The 18,964-nt window shown below is 38.4% G+C and overlaps 1 protein-coding gene across 7 annotated transcripts in view; it reads left to right on the top strand.

Moving 5' to 3' along the window:
* The first annotated feature begins 10,337 nt into the window (after positions 1–10,337).
* slc4a4a (solute carrier family 4 member 4a) overlaps positions 10,338–18,964 on the top strand; it is a 52,436-nt gene continuing 43,809 nt past the window's right edge. For all 7 annotated transcript variants that reach the window (XM_068310053.1, XM_068310054.1, XM_068310056.1 and 4 more), the window contains exons 1-3: positions 10,338–10,465; positions 11,045–11,142; positions 15,420–15,493. In XM_068310053.1, the coding sequence (XP_068166154.1) occupies positions 11,126–11,142; positions 15,420–15,493 (91 nt within the window). In that variant the 5' untranslated portion in view covers positions 10,338–10,465; positions 11,045–11,125. The remainder of the gene's footprint in view (positions 10,466–11,044; positions 11,143–15,419; positions 15,494–18,964) is intronic.

Here is an 18,964-nt window from a genome sequence, read left to right as displayed (position 1 = left end):
TTTTGTCTGCAGTCATTGGTTGTCACAGCAAGAAGTCCTGAAGAGGCTTGTTTGTTTCTCCTCTCTGGCCTCTGCCACATAACTTGAGAAATTCATATCTATAGAACATCCAATAACTTTAAAGTATGCCATTCTTTCCTCTCTTTCCTCTCACTACTTGTAAACAAGTCACATTCATAACCGGTAGCCCCCCCCCCCACCTATTTTTCTTGCACAGCTAGGTCAAGACCCTGCACTTTTTGATATTCATAGAATACTTCACTTGTATATTCTCAGGTGACTTTTGTCCTATTCTGCTTTGTTTTACATGGAGTATTGCATTTTGGATTAATTTTAAGTCCCATTGATGCTCATTTTCCCACAAATTTCTGGACTGTTTTTACAAAAGTTGCTGTTCGTGATCACTAATGTAATGATATTTACTACAGGTATTTGTTTCCGAACCAATCATAAAGTTATATATTAGAAGACATCATAGACAAAGTGCAGCACAGTAAAGGTCTAAAGAAACCTTCTAAATAATATATGATGTGATATGATATACGATGATGTAGATTTTTTTAAAAATTTGCTATTAATATGGATGATAGTGATTAGACCTTATCAAACTTAAGCTTTATGCTTGTTTATCTTAACAAAGACTAAAGACATCATTGAGATGCACACACACATACACATACAGTACATGTACAGTCCATATGCATACACATATACTGTACATAGACATTTATATGTGGTATTTATATATGTATGTTTGTATGTGTATATGTATATGTATATGTACATGGTTGAAGCAGAGGAGAAAAGTGTGTTCGTAGGAAGAGAAGAGGAACGCCAAGAGTATAGGACTGAGAGTAGGGACGTTGAATGTTGGCATTATGACAGGAAAAGGTAGAGACTTGGTTGACATGATGCAGAGGCAGAAAATAAACATACTGTGTGTCCAAGAGACCAGGTGGGAAGGTAGCAAGGTTAGAAGTTTAGGAGCAGGGTTCAAGTTGCTCTATCATTGTGTGGATAGGAAGAGAAATGGAGTAGGAGTTATCTTGAAGGAGGAGTTTGTTAGGAATGTCCTGGAGGTAAAAAGAGTGTCAGATAGAGTGATGAGTCTGAAGCTAGAAATCAAATGTTGTTAGCGGGTATGCTCCACAGGTAGGATGTGAGCTAGAGGAGAAGGACAAATTCTGAATGGACTTTGATGAAGTGATGCAGAGCATACCTAGAAGGGAGAGAGTTATCATTGGAGCAGACTTCAATGGGCATGTTGATGCAGGAAACAGGTGATGAGAAGGTTATGGGCAGGTTTGGTATCCAGGAGAGGAATGCAGAAGGACAGATGGTGGCTGACTTTGGAAAAAATAATGGAAACAGTTATAGTGAATACTTTCTTCCAGAAGAAGCAGGAACATAGGGTGACCTATAAGAGTTTAGGTAGGAGCCCACAGGTAGACTGCATCTTGTGTAGATGGTGTAATCTTGAAGATCAGTGGCTTCAAAGTAGTGGTAGGCGAGAGTGTAGCCAAACAGCATAGGATGGTGGTGTGTAGGATGACTCTGGTGGTGAGGAAGATGAAGAAGGCAAAGGCAGAGCAGTGGGAGAAATGGTGGAAGCTGAAAAAGGAAGAGTGTTGCATGACTTTTAGGAAGGTGTTAAGACAGGCTCTGGGTGGTCAGTAGGTGCTTCCAGATGTCTGGACAACTACAGCTAATGTGATCAGGGAGGAGAGAAGAAAAGGAGAGTACTTGGTGTGTCATCTTGAGGGAAAGAAGATAAGGAGACTTGGTGGTGGAATGAGGAGGTACGGGAGTGTATACAGAGAAAGAGGTTAGCTAAGAAGAAGTGGGACACTGACAGGACTGAGGAGAGTGGACAGGAGTACAGGGAGATGCAGCGTAAGGTGAAAATAGAGGGAGCAAAGGCCAAACAAGGGGCTTATGATAACTTATACGCTAGATTGGACAGTAAGGAGGGAGATCCTCATCTATACAGGTTGACAAGACAGAGAGACAGAGATGGGAAGGACGTACAGCAGATGAGGGTGATTAAGGATAGGGATGGAAGTCTTTTGACAGGTGCCAGTAGTGTGATGGGAAGATGGAAAGAGTACTTTGAAGAGTTGATGAATGTGGAAAATGAGAGAGAACAAAGACAAGAAGAGGTGACTGCGGTGGACCAGGAAGTAGCAAAGATTAGTCAGGATGAAGTGAGGAGGGCATTGAAGAGGATGAAGAGTGGAAAGGCAGTCAGTTCTGATGATATAACTGTAGAAGTTTTGAAGTGTCTAGGAGAGGTGGCAATATAGTTTCTGGCTGGGTTGTTCAACAGGATCTTAAATAGTGAGAAAATGCCTGAGGAATGGAGGAGAGGTGTGCTGGTGTCCATTTTTAAGAATAAGGGAGATGTGCAGAGTTGTGGCAACTACAGAGGAATAAAGCTGATGAGCCATACAATGAAGTAATGGGAGAGAGTAGTGGAAGCTAGACTAAGGGCAGAAGTGAGCATTTGTGAGCAGCAGTATGGTTTCATGCCAAAAAAGAGTACTACAGATGCAGTATTTGCTTTGAGGATGTTAATAGAGGAGTACAGAGAAGGCCAAACGGAGCTGCATTGTGTTTTTGCAGATCTGGAGAAAGCTCATGACAGGGTGCCCACAGAGGAACTGTGGTATTGCATGAGGAAGTGGCAGAGAAGTATGTTAGAGCGGTGCAGGACATGTATGAGGACTGTAAGACAGTTGTGAGGTGTGCTGTAGGTGTGACAGAGGAGTTCAAGGTAGAGGTGGGACTGCATCAGGCATCAGCTCTGAGCCCCTTCTTGTTCGCTATGGTGATGGACAGGCTGACAGACGAGGTTAGACAGGAATCTCCATGGACTATGATGTTTGCAGATGACATTGTGATCTGCAGTGAGAGCAGGGAACAGGTGGAGTAGAAGCTAGAGAGGTGGAGGTTTGTCTTGGAAAGGAGAAGAATGAAGGTTAGCTGCAGTAAGACCGAGTACATGTGTGTGAATGAGAGGGACCCAAGTGGATGATTGAGGTTACAGGGAGAAGAGATCAAGAAGGTGGAGGATTTTAAGTACTTAGGGTCAACAGTCCAGAGCAATGGAGAGTGTGGAAAAGAGGTGAAGAAGCGTGTGCAGGCAGGATGGAACGGGTGGAGAAAAGTGTCAGGTGTGATGTGTGATAGAAGAGTTTCAGCTAAAATGAGAGGAAAGGTGTACAAAACTGTGGTGAGACCAGCGATGTTGTTTGGTCTAGAGACAGTGTCACTGAGGAAAAGACAGGAGACAGAGCTGGAGGTAGCAGAGATGAAGATGCTGAGGTTCTCTTTGGGAGTGACCAGGAAGGATAGGATGAGGAATGAGTACATCAGAGGGACAGCACATGTTTTGGAGATAAAGTCAGAGAAGCCAGACTGAGATGGTTTGGACATGTCCAGAGGAGAGATAGTGAATATATTGGTAGAAGAATGCTGAATTTTGAACTTCAAGGCAGGAGGCCTAGAGGAAGACCAAAGAGGAGGTTTATGGATGTAGTGAAAGAGGACATGAAGGTAGTTGGTGTGAGAGAAGAGTGTGCAGAAGACAGGGTTAGATGGAGGCAATTGAGTCGCTGTGGCGACCCCTGAAGGGAAAAGCCGAAAGGAAAAGAAGATATGTATATGTATGTACTGTATATGTATATGCATATGTATGTGCATATGTACAGTAAATGCTGTACCATGACAGCATATGTAATGTGCCACACCGTGACAGTAGTCATGGTGTGGCACCATGACTACTGTCTGTGCTGTACGTGGGTCCTACCTCCGACCCGTTACACATACATATACGAATACATATACATACAGTCACAATACATAAACATACACATATACATACTGTACATGTATATATATCTTTTTCACCTTGTTTTGTTGATTGATTGTTTCAATTTCTTTATTTCTTTACATTGTTAGGGAAAGTCTTCTGTGTAAGCTTAAGGCTTATTATTACTACTTATTATTATTATTATTATTATTATTATTATTTGTGTTTTTTTTGTTTCTATGTATGTTCAAAGGAATACCTATACATAAATAAAAACAAGAAATAAAATAACCAAAATATATCAGATGACTATTGCCTCATGGAAAATACCAAGCAGATATCAAATACCATTCGCAAAAAACCTTTTAAATGAAATCTAAAAAAAAAAGTGTAAATTTATATGCAAGTATAAGTCTAAATTTGTTTGAATACTTATATAGAAAATGCAATATTAAAATGAATGTTAACAAAGAAGTATTGTGAAGGGTACATAACATTTTTATAGTTTGCACATGAGTCAGTAGTCATGGTGTGAAGAATTTCACCGGAAAGACGAGGTCGAGCTACATTTCCCAGAACAATTTCACTTCAAAGGTGTAAGCTGGCACAAAATAAAATCCACTGGTAAGACTACGAGGGGTCAAAAGTGCATCAAATCCAAATGGTCCCATCCAACAGGGAGTATAAAGGGGTGATATAAATACCTTTCAAATCAATTCCTATTAAAAAAAAACCGCTTTAGGTACTTCTCAGCCTTCGAAAATAAATTTGAAGCAAAACCAAAGGACTGCAAACTAAATGAGTATTCCCCCCATGAAAATAAAAAAAAAACATGAAAGAAAATAAAAACTGCTGACATGCTTTTATGGTCAAATTGGAACATCAGCAGATGTTTGGCTTTATACACCAATGTATGAGGGACAATCCCTTTCATGCTAACTTGCCTCAGATATGTCCTATGATGTTAACCTTAAAAATATTTTGTGTTATGGATGAAAACACTGTTTTGAGAAAATGTCAACTTGTGGAAAATTGAAAGACAAAAACAGAAGACAGCAATCTTTTTCTTTTGGCAGTAGCATACCAAAGTTAAAGCATATTGAACATGACATTTTTCCATAGTAAGCCATTTTTTCATTTTGTGTTTGCTTTTTTGTTACTAACCTAAATAATTTTCTCCTATGAAGTTTAATTTGTCCAGCAGATTTTTGTTCATGAAGGGTACATATCTAGTAACAGTGTAATTATGCTACAGAAAACTGCACAGCATAAACGGCTTATATGCCACAAAAAAACAACAACAAAAAACCCCAAACAGACCCAGCTGCAACACTGAAAGAAGGCAAAATAATAATGAGAAATAAACATATATTTTGCACCACATCATAAAATGAAGCTTTGTAATCTTTTGCATATTCAGTAGAAAAATCCAAATAATTAATGTATTTATTAATTTTCTTCCATTTATTTGGAAGCTGGACCCTTCACAAAACCACAAAACCAGACTTCCTCCGCCTCCTTGCTGTGCCTACAAATTGATAATGGTAACGGAACAGGAATCTTGGTCTCAACAGGATCAAGTCTGACTTATTGCTGACAATGCAAGTCAAGGTCTTGCTCTAGTCATATATGAGGTGGAAGGCCAATAACAATGAGCTAAATACCCCATATTTGCTGAGCAGTCCTCACAGAGCATTACAAGGAACACATTTTCATGTCTTTTCCAAGTTCACAAAGGACATGCAGACTGGTTGAGTCCCCCTCAGGAAAACCACAACCCCAGCATACCCTGAGCCACTGCCCTCCTGCCCCGCAATGTTGTGAAGGCATGTCAACCAGGACAGCCAGCATCCAGAGCCGTAAGGTACTTAAGGCAACTCTCGTGAACCCCTAAGGCCTGGACAGAGAGGAACTTCTCATCTACTTCAGTGACCTCAGCCCCTGAGATGGACAAGTCCCTCTCCAAGTCCCCCATCGCTGTATGCTTCCACTTCCAATCTAGGTGAGGTAAACTTTTGTAAACTGTTGTCCTCTTCGTTGTTTCTCATAAAGTATCATGAACCGCTGTCAGTCTGCCCTGTTACCTACCAGAAATTAGCATTGGGAAACCCTACCCATGACAAAATGCCCCAACAACGTAGTGCCTATAGGATCATCATGGAACAAAAGCCTTTCCACCATGACAAGGTGGTGATGCATTGAGGCGTTCGCCATGAGGTTCTTCATTCCCACACTTAACTTCATCATTTTTTCTTTGACAAAGACAATTAATATACTGTAGTCAATATTTATTTATTTATCTATAAATAAGGATCATTATGAATAAGCACACATTTCTTAAAATATTAAAATTCATTGTACTTAGATTGTTTTTTGAAACATCAATGTCATAAAGTAATAAATGAAGGCTTCTTCTTAGTTGTTCTGCTGGATCTCTGTGAAATGCCCTCTGCAGTGATTCCCCACCAGTTAAATGTATAAATATATTTTAAATAACTCTTTTGCTATGCAGGGGTTCTGATATTTATTTTTAAAAACAAGTCATCATTTTAGATGATGCTGACAATTACTCTTAAGCTGCAAAGTCAGCAGAAGTCATGTCCTGGCCCTATTTTGGCAATAACCCATAAATTTTTATTATTGTTATAGTTATAGCAATAGTAATAGATCTATCTGTCTGCAAATGTTACTTGATGCATTTAACATTGAAGTCAAGTAATGCTGAAACTCAATTTTTATAAGTTGAATATTATATTCCAGTTACCGTCTGTTATTCATTGTAAGTTTGAGCAACATGACACAAGACCTGTGTTTGACCTGAATGTAATAGAGCAAATAAGTTTCATGTCTAGACACTGAAAAATGCGATGTTGATTTTGACTGTGCCAAAGATAACGTTTCCTTCTTTTGAAGATTTGAACAACAGGGTCATCAGTTCTTCTGAACTCAGGTAAAACATGTAAATGGGTGATATGAATGAAACTCTATAATTATATACAGTGCTACAACAACCTGTACATTATTATGAGCAAATGCACACAAAAATGTTAGCCAATACAATATATTAGAAATACATTATTTAAGATGTAAAAGCATTATTTGTGTATGGCATCACTGAGCAGTATGACACCAAAAAAAAAATCAAATATCATTAGAGTTAAACCCCCTTATAAACTCTTTAGTTCTTTTTAACTACACAATGTTCTAATTGTGCAATGTAAATGTGGCTATTCACTGTCAGAAAAGCAAAAGGTGTTTTGGCCCCCATATTCTGGATTTTTTCATCCTTGGTGTTATGATTTTACAGCTCAGCATTGAGTTCAACAAACAAATAAACCATTCTATTCCAAATGTTTGTTTGTCCTCAGAATTGACATTTTTATGACATTTTCCTTGAGGTACTTGAGGTACTCAAGGCATATATATATATATATATATATATTTATATTGCATGTGTGTGTGTCTGTGTCTGTGTCTGTGTCTGTGTCTGTGTGCGTGTGGGTACAGGCCCATAACATACACACATGGGGCCTGTAGGTATGCAAGCGATGGCACATACCCCAGCCATCCACAAAGCTTTGTGGATGGCTGGGGTATGTGCAAGGCTATACAGATGTGTGTGATTGTTGAGACGATTGTTCTGCCTTCTCCTGAGGTAAAACTGCCACAGCTTCTTATGTCTTATGTCTCTAGTACTTAAAATATGCCTAAACCCTCAAACCCCTTTATCTTTTCAGGTATCTTTGTCAGAAGTGACCTTTAAGGCTTTCTAATGCAGGAGGTACGCTGTATGTTTAAGGAGCTTAGAGAGTTAGCATGGTTATGTAGCATGCAACACTTGCCAGGATGTGGTGGTGTGATGGATGTGAAACATTGTTCAAGTAATTTCTGTAGGTAAAGGATAATTAAAAAGCCTGCCAATGTAATAAGTGATATACAGTAGACAGGATTTCCTTGTGTTACTGTGACTATACATTAGTATTGAATGACAAGGTAATGAACCTGAAACCTGCATGGAATCAACTTTATAAAACAAGTTACAATGTGAACATAACTGAAGGACAGATTATATTAATTTGTTTATGTATATAGAAATTCCAAATTTCTGTAGCTATGCCATGTTGTGTCTGTGTTTCTAAGGTGTTTTAAAAAAAAAAAAAAAATCTTACTATATTTGTGTTAAAATATCTGTCAAAGCTTTAGATAAATTGTGCGACCCTTGAAGGGAAAAGCCGAAAGGAGAAGAAGTTTGATACCTTTTTAAAAATGCTGTAGAGAATGCTGTTGTCTTCTCTTCCTTTAACTTACAGTCATTATTTTACTACCATTAATGAAGAGTTACTAGTAAATCTATTTCATATATTCTTTTTTGGGATGTTGATTTAAAAAAATAATACTAAATATATAAATAAAAAAGTTTTTTCTTAAATACAAAGGCCAAACCAGTTCTTCTTTAAATTAAATGGTTTGTGATATTGGAGCTCTAAGGTCACAAAGCTCAAGACACGTCTTCCTAAGGAGTCCCTGTGAAGGTTTTGTCTATGTGAAGGAGACAGATGTTGTGTACGGTGTAGTAGTTGGCAGCAGCTGCAGTGTGATTATGATAACAATAATTCCTTGGGGAAGGAATTTTTTTATTAGCAGGATTTGTCTGTTTATTGTCTGATTTTTCCAAATGCTTTTGATTTTTGTCGAGGTGGGGTGTGGCCCAAAAAGCAACCTGAAGGTGGAGATCTTGATCATCTCAGGTAGACACAAAATTACTTCAAAGGATATCTTGCCATTTTATGATAGGGGCATTTACAATATTGTGGTACTTCATTTCATGCATAAAGCTTATTCTTGCTTGGACAAAATGTTATTTAAGCTTTCATAATTGTGCACTTATGCTAACAAGGCAGTGCGTGCACTTGACATAATCCAGGTTTTCTCTGCAATATATTTCCTCTCTCTTACCACATATGTTACCAATTTATTGGTTTTATAAAAACCAAGAAAAAACGGTAACGTGGAAAACAACAATTCACCAAGTCACATGTCTCTGACAAGATGGAAACCCTGACCTGAGTGATTTAGTGTATCTCTACATTTTCCCTAACCCTGCTTATGGTCTCATGTCACAAACATTTTATGAGGAATGCCTGGAATATGAATACATTACAAGTTTTCATTTTGAAGCTTTTGAAGAAACGCAACCCATGGGGTCATGCCTGACCCCACATGTGTATCTATGTTATGGCATTGGCGACATAGTTGCAGTGAATATATCTGCAATTTGTATTAATGGACAATCAATTAACTGAAGTATTAATAACATAAATTGTGTAATCATAATTTTCCAAATAACAAAGTTCATAAATGATAAACTAAAGCGGAGCATGTTTAATGGTTCTAACCTTTAACCAAAACTATTGCTCTGAAATGGCTTGTCTCAAGCAAAACATTCATTCACTTAAACTGTCAAAGGTGAGATGAGATTATAGTTGTAAGGTTTATTTGTTTCATGTTCCACGGAAGTAGACAGTTAACCTTTCCTAGCAATGCCTGTCCACTTGTGTCTTGTGTTTATTTGTGTGCAGAAAAGATTAGCCCAACCTTTTCGTTTTCTTTTTCTGAATATCAGGTCCTCACATGTAAAAAAAAACATGGTAATTGTCATTATTGTTTAACTTAACAAGTTAATGATTGAAGCCAAGTTTTAAACTGCTATGCATGGATAATCTGAAAACTGTGACCTGGAGCTGAGGAACTGTAGTTTTCTAGCCTTTGCAGGAAAAATTAGGGTTTCATTTCGACTATTGGAAGCTTGAATCCTTCATTTGGAAAATATCTACTCAGCATGTGACGATTGCTGCCCCTGTCAAAAAAAAAAGAAAAAAAAGGCTACTGAGAAATGTGTAATTTATGTCAGCAGCTGTTGTGTCCTCCAGTAGATGACGCTGTAGATTCAAAATTCATAATTCACAACTCCAGAAAAGTACAAACCCAAGTAACTCGTATGCAAAGAAATTGTATATCATCACACTGCATTAATCACATTTGCTTATTCAGGTAAATTGCAGGAATAATTTATGGTTAAAGTTTGACGTGGAATGCACATGAAAATTTCACAAATAACTTTTTTTGTCAAATGAATCAAGAACGAGCAGGAGAAACTAAACAAGCGTCAGTATATTTTCAGGAATGTAAAGTATCTGTAATTTCTTTTTCTTTTGACCACTGACGATAGGCGTAGACTTACTGTATGAATTCACCTATATTTCTGTTGTATGTGTGGATACCATGCGTGAGTTTTTGACTAATCTAAAGCACCAAAACGTTTATTGTGGAAGTTTGTGGCTTCATGATTCTCTGGGTGTTGGAGCATCGACTTTACCAAGCATTGCTCTATGATGACTTTGTGCCAGCGGGGGTGAAATGATGAAGAGGAGCGATGGTGATGCGGCAGTGGAGGAGTTTGACCTCCCACCGGAGGAGTGGCGTTGACAGAAGGATGGCCCTCATGATAGAGGCGGCAGCATGTGGAGTGAAACCGACGCGCAATGTCATGTACAAACTGACCCGAGCAGTGGAAGTAGACTTCGTTTCATTCATGTCACTGCTGGAGTGACAACAACAGCCCAACACGCAGATCCGAGTATCAAGACCACAGCGGTAGGCTCTTTACTTTTGTTTCCACACTGAAGTTATTGACGGCTGAGAGTCGTTCTTCTACACTTGAACATAAATCGCCTTCATGCCGCATCTCCTACAGCCGCTAACCTGTGCCTTCAAGAGTTTGGTGACTTTATATCATTTAAATGTATTTTGAGCAATGCTAGATTCGCATTCTATGGTTTAATTGCATTTAAAAAAAAATCCCACCGTTAAAGTTCGACTTGTGCGTAAATACGCACCAGGAGTGTGGGTTGAGGTCAGTAAGTTTCTTGGACATTTGTAATGGGTTTTCAAACTGCTTTATTTAGTCTTTTGCAGCCAAGCACCAGCGATATTGTGTGCTGAATGTCCTAGTTACAATGATTAAAATCACACTTAAATCACTGAGGTGAATAAGTTTAAATCTTCCACAGGTAGCTCATAATACGTCTGAAAACTGTGCTTTATAATATTCTACAGTTTTGTTATTATATTGATCTAGCTTGAGACACCTCCAGGCTTTTATTTTAGTGTTGAAAGGAAGTGATTGTTTACAGAGAGGAGAGAGATGACCTCCCCAATGTGTTTCTTTGTCAGGTCAAACATCGGCAGCCACTCCGGTGATCCGCTCTGCTCAAAGCATTCAGTAAGGAGATTTATCACACGCAAGCTGACGAGATGAGCGCCAACAAGAAGTAAGTGACTTCAACAGTGCGTTACAGAGGTTTTCACCCCTTGCAGAGCTACTTAACCTTAGATAAATGGAATGAAACATCTATTTGTGGAGGAGCCCATGAACAACCACCAGTGGTCATAAGAAGGTGAAAAATGATTGTAGAGCAGGTGCATTTCAGGACAAAATGGTTTGTGTGCATTCAGTCTGGGAAATATTACATTTATGAGACCTTCAAAACACTAGATACTGCATGGGTTTCAGCAGACAGTGGTGTTATCTAGCCAAAATTTTTAAGTTTATCTGACTTGATTGGGAGTTGCTTGAGCTCTGTTCGGGAAGACTATTGTTAACAAACCCCATTATATTACAGTAATGTTTAATTATAAAGACATTAACAGTCATGTAATTGCTGTGAAGTGAGCCAACTCCTGATGGAAACAAATTCACCTCGGGGGCAATTTTGTGATGGGAACCACAACACTTTTTTCCTGCTCTAACGAGATCACAAACTGTTTATAAAAATGACCTTAACTATATAAATTTTAGTGGAAAACAGGCTACTTATGATTGAATATAAATCATTTGTTTAAAAACAGTAACGCTAATCAAAATGTTGCATCTGTTGATGGTTACTTAAACTTTTAACAGAAGTTTGTTTTTAATTAGTAATCTGGATGCTGTGTACGAGAGGAATGATATTTCACAAAGCAGGTGCTTGGTATAAATGTTTGAACCTGGAGTAGCACTATTAATGCTGCCAGAGCGGCACCGAGCTTCAAAAACAAGAGTTATTAAGTATGACTCCATCATCACTGCTGAGTAGCAAATTCCAGGACATTACAATCCGAGCTGAATTCAGTTTTTTGTTTCATTGTGTGACCCCATTCATTTCCATCATTCATGGAAACTTATTTGTGGTTTTTGTGACATTTGCAGTGTTTCAAAGATTTGAATTTCAACATCATGTACAGTGAAGTCTACTATCATATGAAAGCAGAGTGGCTGTCATTTCACAAGAACTACATCCTTTTTATTGCATGCAGACACTCTTTGGAGCTTCAGGAAAATTGAAACGGACAATGTTTTGCCTTCATTGCATGAGGGATTTGACTTTGCTTAACTAGAGGACAGGATAGTAAATACAGTACAGTATATGGATTGAGATCTCATGCAGTGACTGCAGCAGATTCCTCATGCCATAACACAGTCTGAATGCCTTCTGGCTGTCTGAAGTCTCCTTGATATGGACATGCACTAGACAGTTGCATCAGCTCAGGTGGAGAACACACTCTCTCTGAACAGATAGTGTGTAGGTTATGCAGATTACTGTAGGGCCTACAAGGACAGAGAGACTGATAGGTTATCTGTGAGGTGACAGATAACAGCTAATATACAATGATGAGTGCAAAGTAACAGCTTCTCTGGTTTCTATTGCCTGAAGAGCTTATAATAAGGTTATTTGAATGAGTAGATATTGTTCATTAAGATGTGGATATTTTAAAATAATGAACATAAAATTTCACAAATATTCATATTCTATATAACTTTGCATTCCTCTGTCCATTTTTTAGTAAATGGTCAAGAGTAATAACATTAAATTATTTATTACAGTGCTATATTTATTATATTATTTAATAAAAATATTTGCTTTCGCAATCAAACTTAATTTTAGTCATGCACAGGTCATAAGCGCATATCACTTTAGTTAGTGTCACTTGATCTTAGTGGAGGGAAGCAGAGGTGCATTTGGAACATAAAAGTAAAAGTAACTCTCCATGGACACTTCAGTTTTAATTGAATAATTCAGTCAGTCATTTTCTTAACCCGCTTAATCCGCTTACGCAGCTATATTTATATTTTCTTTTATAATTTGTGGTACATTAAATTCCTGAATGATTCATTTAGTAAAATATGACCCATTGCTAGAACCTGCATCAATGCAGGATATCATTTTGCATAAGTTTGTTGCTCCTTTTGCTTAACATACTTTGACTGTGTTAAAGATAATACATGTGTTGCTTTTAAGATGTGGCAAAAACAATCAATTCAATCAAATATTTCATTTTGAAGTTTCAAATTCAAATTCAACACTGTGAGTAGATATATGCATTTAGTGTCACATCCATCTGGTGGTCAGCTCGGGCTGCTGGGAGTTTTGGCTGTCATGCCCATGATTGTTCTATAGGTGGCAATGTAGGAAGTAGGAAGGCTGGCATCAGCAGGAACACTGGTTGAAGTCCAGAGATTAAACCAGCCTCTAACTGTGGCTGAATTGTGAGCTGAACAGAGCAGACAGAGATACTCATCAAAGATAAAGCTTGATGATTGAATTTCTTGCTTGAATGATTTAAGTAATCAATTAGTCCGTTGTACACATCATATCTCACTCTTACAAAATAAATACTCCAGAATCCGATAAAAGTAGCATGTTGTTTTTTTGACCTTCAAGAAAGAACATGCTCAAGTCCAGCTTTGGAGAAAACATTATACAGAGTCACAGCAGTAAAGGATTAGAACACACTAGTAGGTCAATGGTTGGGTTTGTCGGTCTTGCACTGAACTGGTGACCTGTCCAAGAGAGACCCTGCCTCTCAACCCAGTCAGGTGAAGTAGGCTTGAACCCTCCCCCTTGACCTAAAGGGATAAGCCTTTATAGAAGTTGGTACGGGAACCATTAGTATGTCTTTTAATTTGGAAAACATTTTTTTTAGTATACGTCCACATTAGGTTATGCGTGTACTAACCCTTCTCTGAAAAATAACACATGCATGTTGTATGAAGGTTATGCAACATCATGCAGTAGGCAGGGAATGTCTTCTGTTGCTGGACTGGAGGCTGAATCCTGCTCGGCTGGAGAGCAATTGTTCTGGTCCTGACCTTTGACCTCATAGACTGCTGCGTCCAGGCTATCTGGACACCATGTTGTCCACTCCACTTTGACCTACAAAGGAATTATTGGAAAGCTCTGCTGACAGTATTATATCATTAGAATATTAAATGTATATCTAATCTACATTGGTCACAGTAACAAGATTAAATAATAACCCAAACAAAAGCACACTGTTATTATAGTTTGAGTTCATAAACAATATTTCAATCAGTTATGTAAAACTAAGCACTTCTAACTCTCTCCCTTCCTTCCTCTATTACCTTACCTTACCTTCCTTTCTGATATTAAAATAATGCTAATTATCCTAAAGGGATCTATTAAATAATATTGTGATTGTTTCACATTAACCAAAGTGATATATTCTTTAAATGAATCTATCAATGCATCTGTGAATGAAAATCAAGTTTTGTGTGTGGACATGGAGGGGTTCTATATTTACTGTGTAGTCATTAGATTAAAACTCTTTCACTGCTAATCCTGAAGTTTCCGACAAATAAAGATTCAATTTGAAATTTTAAAACTTGTGTGAAGAACTGTTGTGATTTATTATTTGCTGCCACCTAACACACAAGTAGCTGAATGGAGCACATACTGTACTGTCCTCATCACAAGTGCGTACAAGAGAAGTATTCTGCCAGTGATCCAGTCGGAACACTATGATTTTTTACATTATCTGGACAGCAGAATAAGGTGAGGTTGAACGTCTGTGGATTCGTCTTGGAGAGAGGGGAGGCTCAGGCGTGGCAGCCTGTCATGGGCTTGTGAATGTCTTGTCACTTAAGTAAAGCCAACGTAATCCTGTAAGGGCGGATGAGTAGACAGACATGTGATGCCCCACTTGTTTCTTACTGACCAGATGGACAGGCTTTGTAGTGGCTATGGCACTGATGAAACATGGACTGATACGTCTTTCAAACATTATTTACCCCATAATAAAACTCAATGTCATGATCTCATGTCCAACAAGTGAGGCAAAAGTAGAGTTCAATTCAAATTTAGATGGGTTCAAATCTCATTTGTTTTCCACGCATGAGCAGCGCCACTGTGACCATCAGACTCAATTAGCAGAGACTTCCTGTCCTCTCCCTTACCCTCCTCTGCCAGATTAAATCCATTACATCTCACCTATCGACGGCACGCTTTGCTCGCCTCAAGGACGGTACACTTTCTCACAGCTGAGGTGGTTTACATACTGAGAACTTATCTTTTAAGGTGTTATCTGAAAACTCCAGGGTGACAGTTTGTCTGTCAATGAGTATTTGATGGGTGGAGATGAGCGCCACAAGCAGTAATAGACTGAGCCCCAGTCCAAACCTACTGCAGGTGAACGAGCCAAGGCGATATGGCTCCACGTTATCACTGGAAGAAAAGTGTGAGCAGTCTTTCTTCCTTTTTTACTACTACAGGATGGAGGACGAGGCGGTGCTTGACCGGGGGGCGTCCTTACTTAAACACATGTGTGACGAGGAGGAGGTGGAGGGTAAGTGTGTCAGTTTCTGTACACTTATGTTTGTCTTTTTAAAAACAAAAAAGATGCCTTGTTTCAAGAGGTTTTATTTTATTTTTGAATACTTTCTGAATTTGTCAGCATTTTGAGACTCAATTTTCTAGAAACTTCCTTAAGTATCTTAAAACAATCAAAAATCAATTTTTTAGGACTTTTTTTTATTACAAATTTGAGATATTTCCTAAAGAGCTCAAAGTTTCTGAATAAGTCCCATCATAAGCAAGGCCACTCCTTTAGAGAAAGAGGAAAGGCATGATTAAGCTTTCTACAGACCACCAGTTTTCACAGTACACTATGAAGTGAGCTGGCATCAGAAAGATGTAGAACTTAAACCATGTGAAACTGTTTCTCACTAATCCTTCAACGACCTCCACAAAAATAAACAGACTGCAAAGAATACTTTTTAGCCTGTCAATGCTAAAATACATAAAACTGATAATACCTTACATCTTATTTTTATTGGCATGTTTTATCAGGGAATATCAAGTAATTGCACTGAAAACATTTGGTCAGCAGAGTGAATTTAAATGAGATTTGTTTGACATATGGTATTATATAGCACCCATCATCACGGGTTTCTTGGCACTGTTCCTCCAGATTAAATAGCCTGGCATGAAGCTAATACTATCCAAGAAGCTCATGTTTTGTTTTGGCTGTTTGGGTGGAAGTGCTCAAAATGGTTTAAGCACCCATCTTTGTGTGATTATGATTTCAAGTCTTTTTTGTTGGTTGGAAAACCAAGGGGGACTGCTACACAAATGATTGTGTAGTTCCATAATTGTTGCTTAAAAAAAGGAAAAAGGCCTTACTAGTTTTAGCAAATTTTAGCTTCTTCACTAAAGCTAATGCATTTATCACATGCAAAAGATTTTTGATTAATTTTTGAGTTCATTTATTTTTATAGGTATTGAACCATGACAGATAACCACTGGTTTCCGTTAATTTCTGTAGTAAATACACATTACATAAGTTACACAAGTTTTTTTTAAACTTGCATGATCTGTACGTGAAAATGCTGAGCAGACTTACAATTTTAATCTACAATTTTAAACTTAGTTGCAGACATAAGTGAAAGAAGAGCAAACAGGAATTTACACAGCAGTGTCCCTCCATGATGTTAACATTTTGTCAGGTGCCCCTCAGCTTGAACCCAGAGGGGCATATTTCTAACTTCCTGTGTTTTAGCGGCATCTCAGCTGTATCTGCATGTGTTCTCTATGCCTGCTGACTTTTTGGCGTATGCTCCGAGCTCTGTCTTCTCTCTTCTGCTGACCCAGAGAAATAAAGTTTTATTCAAAGACCAACTAATAAAAGAACACACAGAAGAGGTAGCTGTCACTTTGTAACATTAGAGGTCTGCAAAGGGAGCTTTGATCTAATGGGCCATTCATCTTGATCTGACACTAATGAATCTGTGGTGCCACTCAAGAACTTCATCTTGAATCAGTGTCAGGGATTTAATGCTCAAGATAGATGATTGATTTATTCAAAGAAAAACTCACATCAGATGTGTTTAAGTGACTTGATTTGTCTTCACATTTCACTGTAAAATTCAAAGTTTCACGATGTTGCCCGTTACATCTTAGTATAGATTTGTATTTTTTTTTAACAAATCAAAACTATTTTCTAAGTCTTGCGAACATGAATCCAACAGTATATAATGAAAACATTTTTGAAGTAGAATGTTGTCACTGTTGCTGTGGTAAAACCAGCATGCCCTTACCACTGAAATGGGTTAATTATTTTTAGTCTGGTACATTGTAATTTATTTTTGCTCCACATGGTCAGCACCTACCCAAACATTTGTTTGCTACACATGGCCCAACCTGAATCAGCTGTGAATCACAATTGTTTTCAGGTTACAATTTTTATATAAGCTTAGTTATATGTACAGTTCACTCAGTTTATAAAAGACACACAAAGCATCTGATTAAAACCTTTATTTAAAGTCAAATCAAGCAAATGCTGTGATACTTACCTTCTGTCCTGGCATAAATTGTCTAAAACATCCACACCTGGTTTTCATGGTCATTTTATAGGGAGGTGAAAACGACCAGAGCATACCACTGTGAAAGGGGTGTTTGAGTTTGGTTAAAAAGTATAAATCGATGTTACCAACACTGTGGTTGCTGCATCTCAGTAGACGGTTCACCATGAGTACGTGAGTTATGTCATGTGTTTTGAAATGTATTTTTTATGTTCATCATTGTCACCATAATTATGGTTGGGTTTGTGTTTGGTTCCCTGGAGAGGACAGTTGGTCCTGACCAGCAGTATAAAGACTCTGACCAAAAGCATGGTGGGGGAAATTTTGTCTAAACTAGCTCAAGGTGGAGGATGTGCTGCTGACAGTACATGGTCTTTTTGTTGTTGCAAGTAGAAAAATAAAAGAAAGGAGTTTTACTTTTACCTTCAATTTTTTGATTGGCTCATTTCTGTACACCTGGCCCCCATCAAACGAACTCAATTACAGTTGCATGGCATGTTGCCATCCTCCTTACTGCTCTGGTCAAGTGCCACTGGCATGGTTGCTGGGGAAACTGGCCATGGTGTTACTTCTCCCCAGAAATCTAGAGAACTACACAAACCTTCCAGCAGAAGCAAAGTTTTTATTACATTCAGTGTGTGGCTACAGGCAGCTCCAAAAGAAGTGCTTCTTCCACACAAAAAAGAGGAAGTTGTCACATAGAACTGCTCCGGCTGTGTACAAATCTTCTATTCCAGCTCCCTTGACTATTTTTTTCCCCTCTCTTCCATCACTCTAGTCTCATTCTCTCGCTTCCTCTCTAATTGTTGTTCTGCCTGTGCAAATGTCTTCATTTTCTGCTTTATTGCTCATCAATTAGCCTTAAATAGTGGTTTTTTTTTGTCCATCTGTCCTTGCCATTATTACTGACCTTGAAGGTAAAATTAATACCAATAAATAATTTTTGAAGCACCAGTCCAACACTTGGTCATAGCTTCTGCTTAAATTGGAAATGCAGAAAAATTATAATGCATGTAACATCATCCCACTTCTTCTTTTCCTTTCGGCTTTTCCCTTCAGGGGTCGCCACAGCGAATCAATTTCCTCCATCTAGCCCTGTCCTTTGAATCCTCTTCTCTCACACCAACTACCTTCATGTCTTCCCTCATTACATCCATAAACCTCCTCTTTGGTCTTCCTCTAGGCCTCCTGCCTGGCAGTTCAAAACTCAGCATCCTTCTACCAATATATTCACTATCTCTCCTCTGGACATGTTCAAACCATCTCAGTCTGGCCTCTCTGACTTTATCTCCAAAACCTCTAACATGTGCTGTCCCTCTGATGTACTCATTCCTGATCCTATCTTTCCTGGTCACTCCCAGAGAGAACCTCAGCATCTTCATCTCTGCTACCTCCAGCTCTGCCTCCTGTCTTTTCTTCAGTGACACTGTCTCTAGACCAAACAACATCGCTGGTCT

This window comes from Antennarius striatus, chromosome 3, assembly GCF_040054535.1.
Source record: "Antennarius striatus isolate MH-2024 chromosome 3, ASM4005453v1, whole genome shotgun sequence".
Classification (NCBI taxonomy): Eukaryota; Metazoa; Chordata; class Actinopteri; order Lophiiformes; family Antennariidae; genus Antennarius; species Antennarius striatus.
Note: the sequence above shows the minus strand (reverse complement) of the source record. Positions and strands in the feature narration are given on the sequence as shown.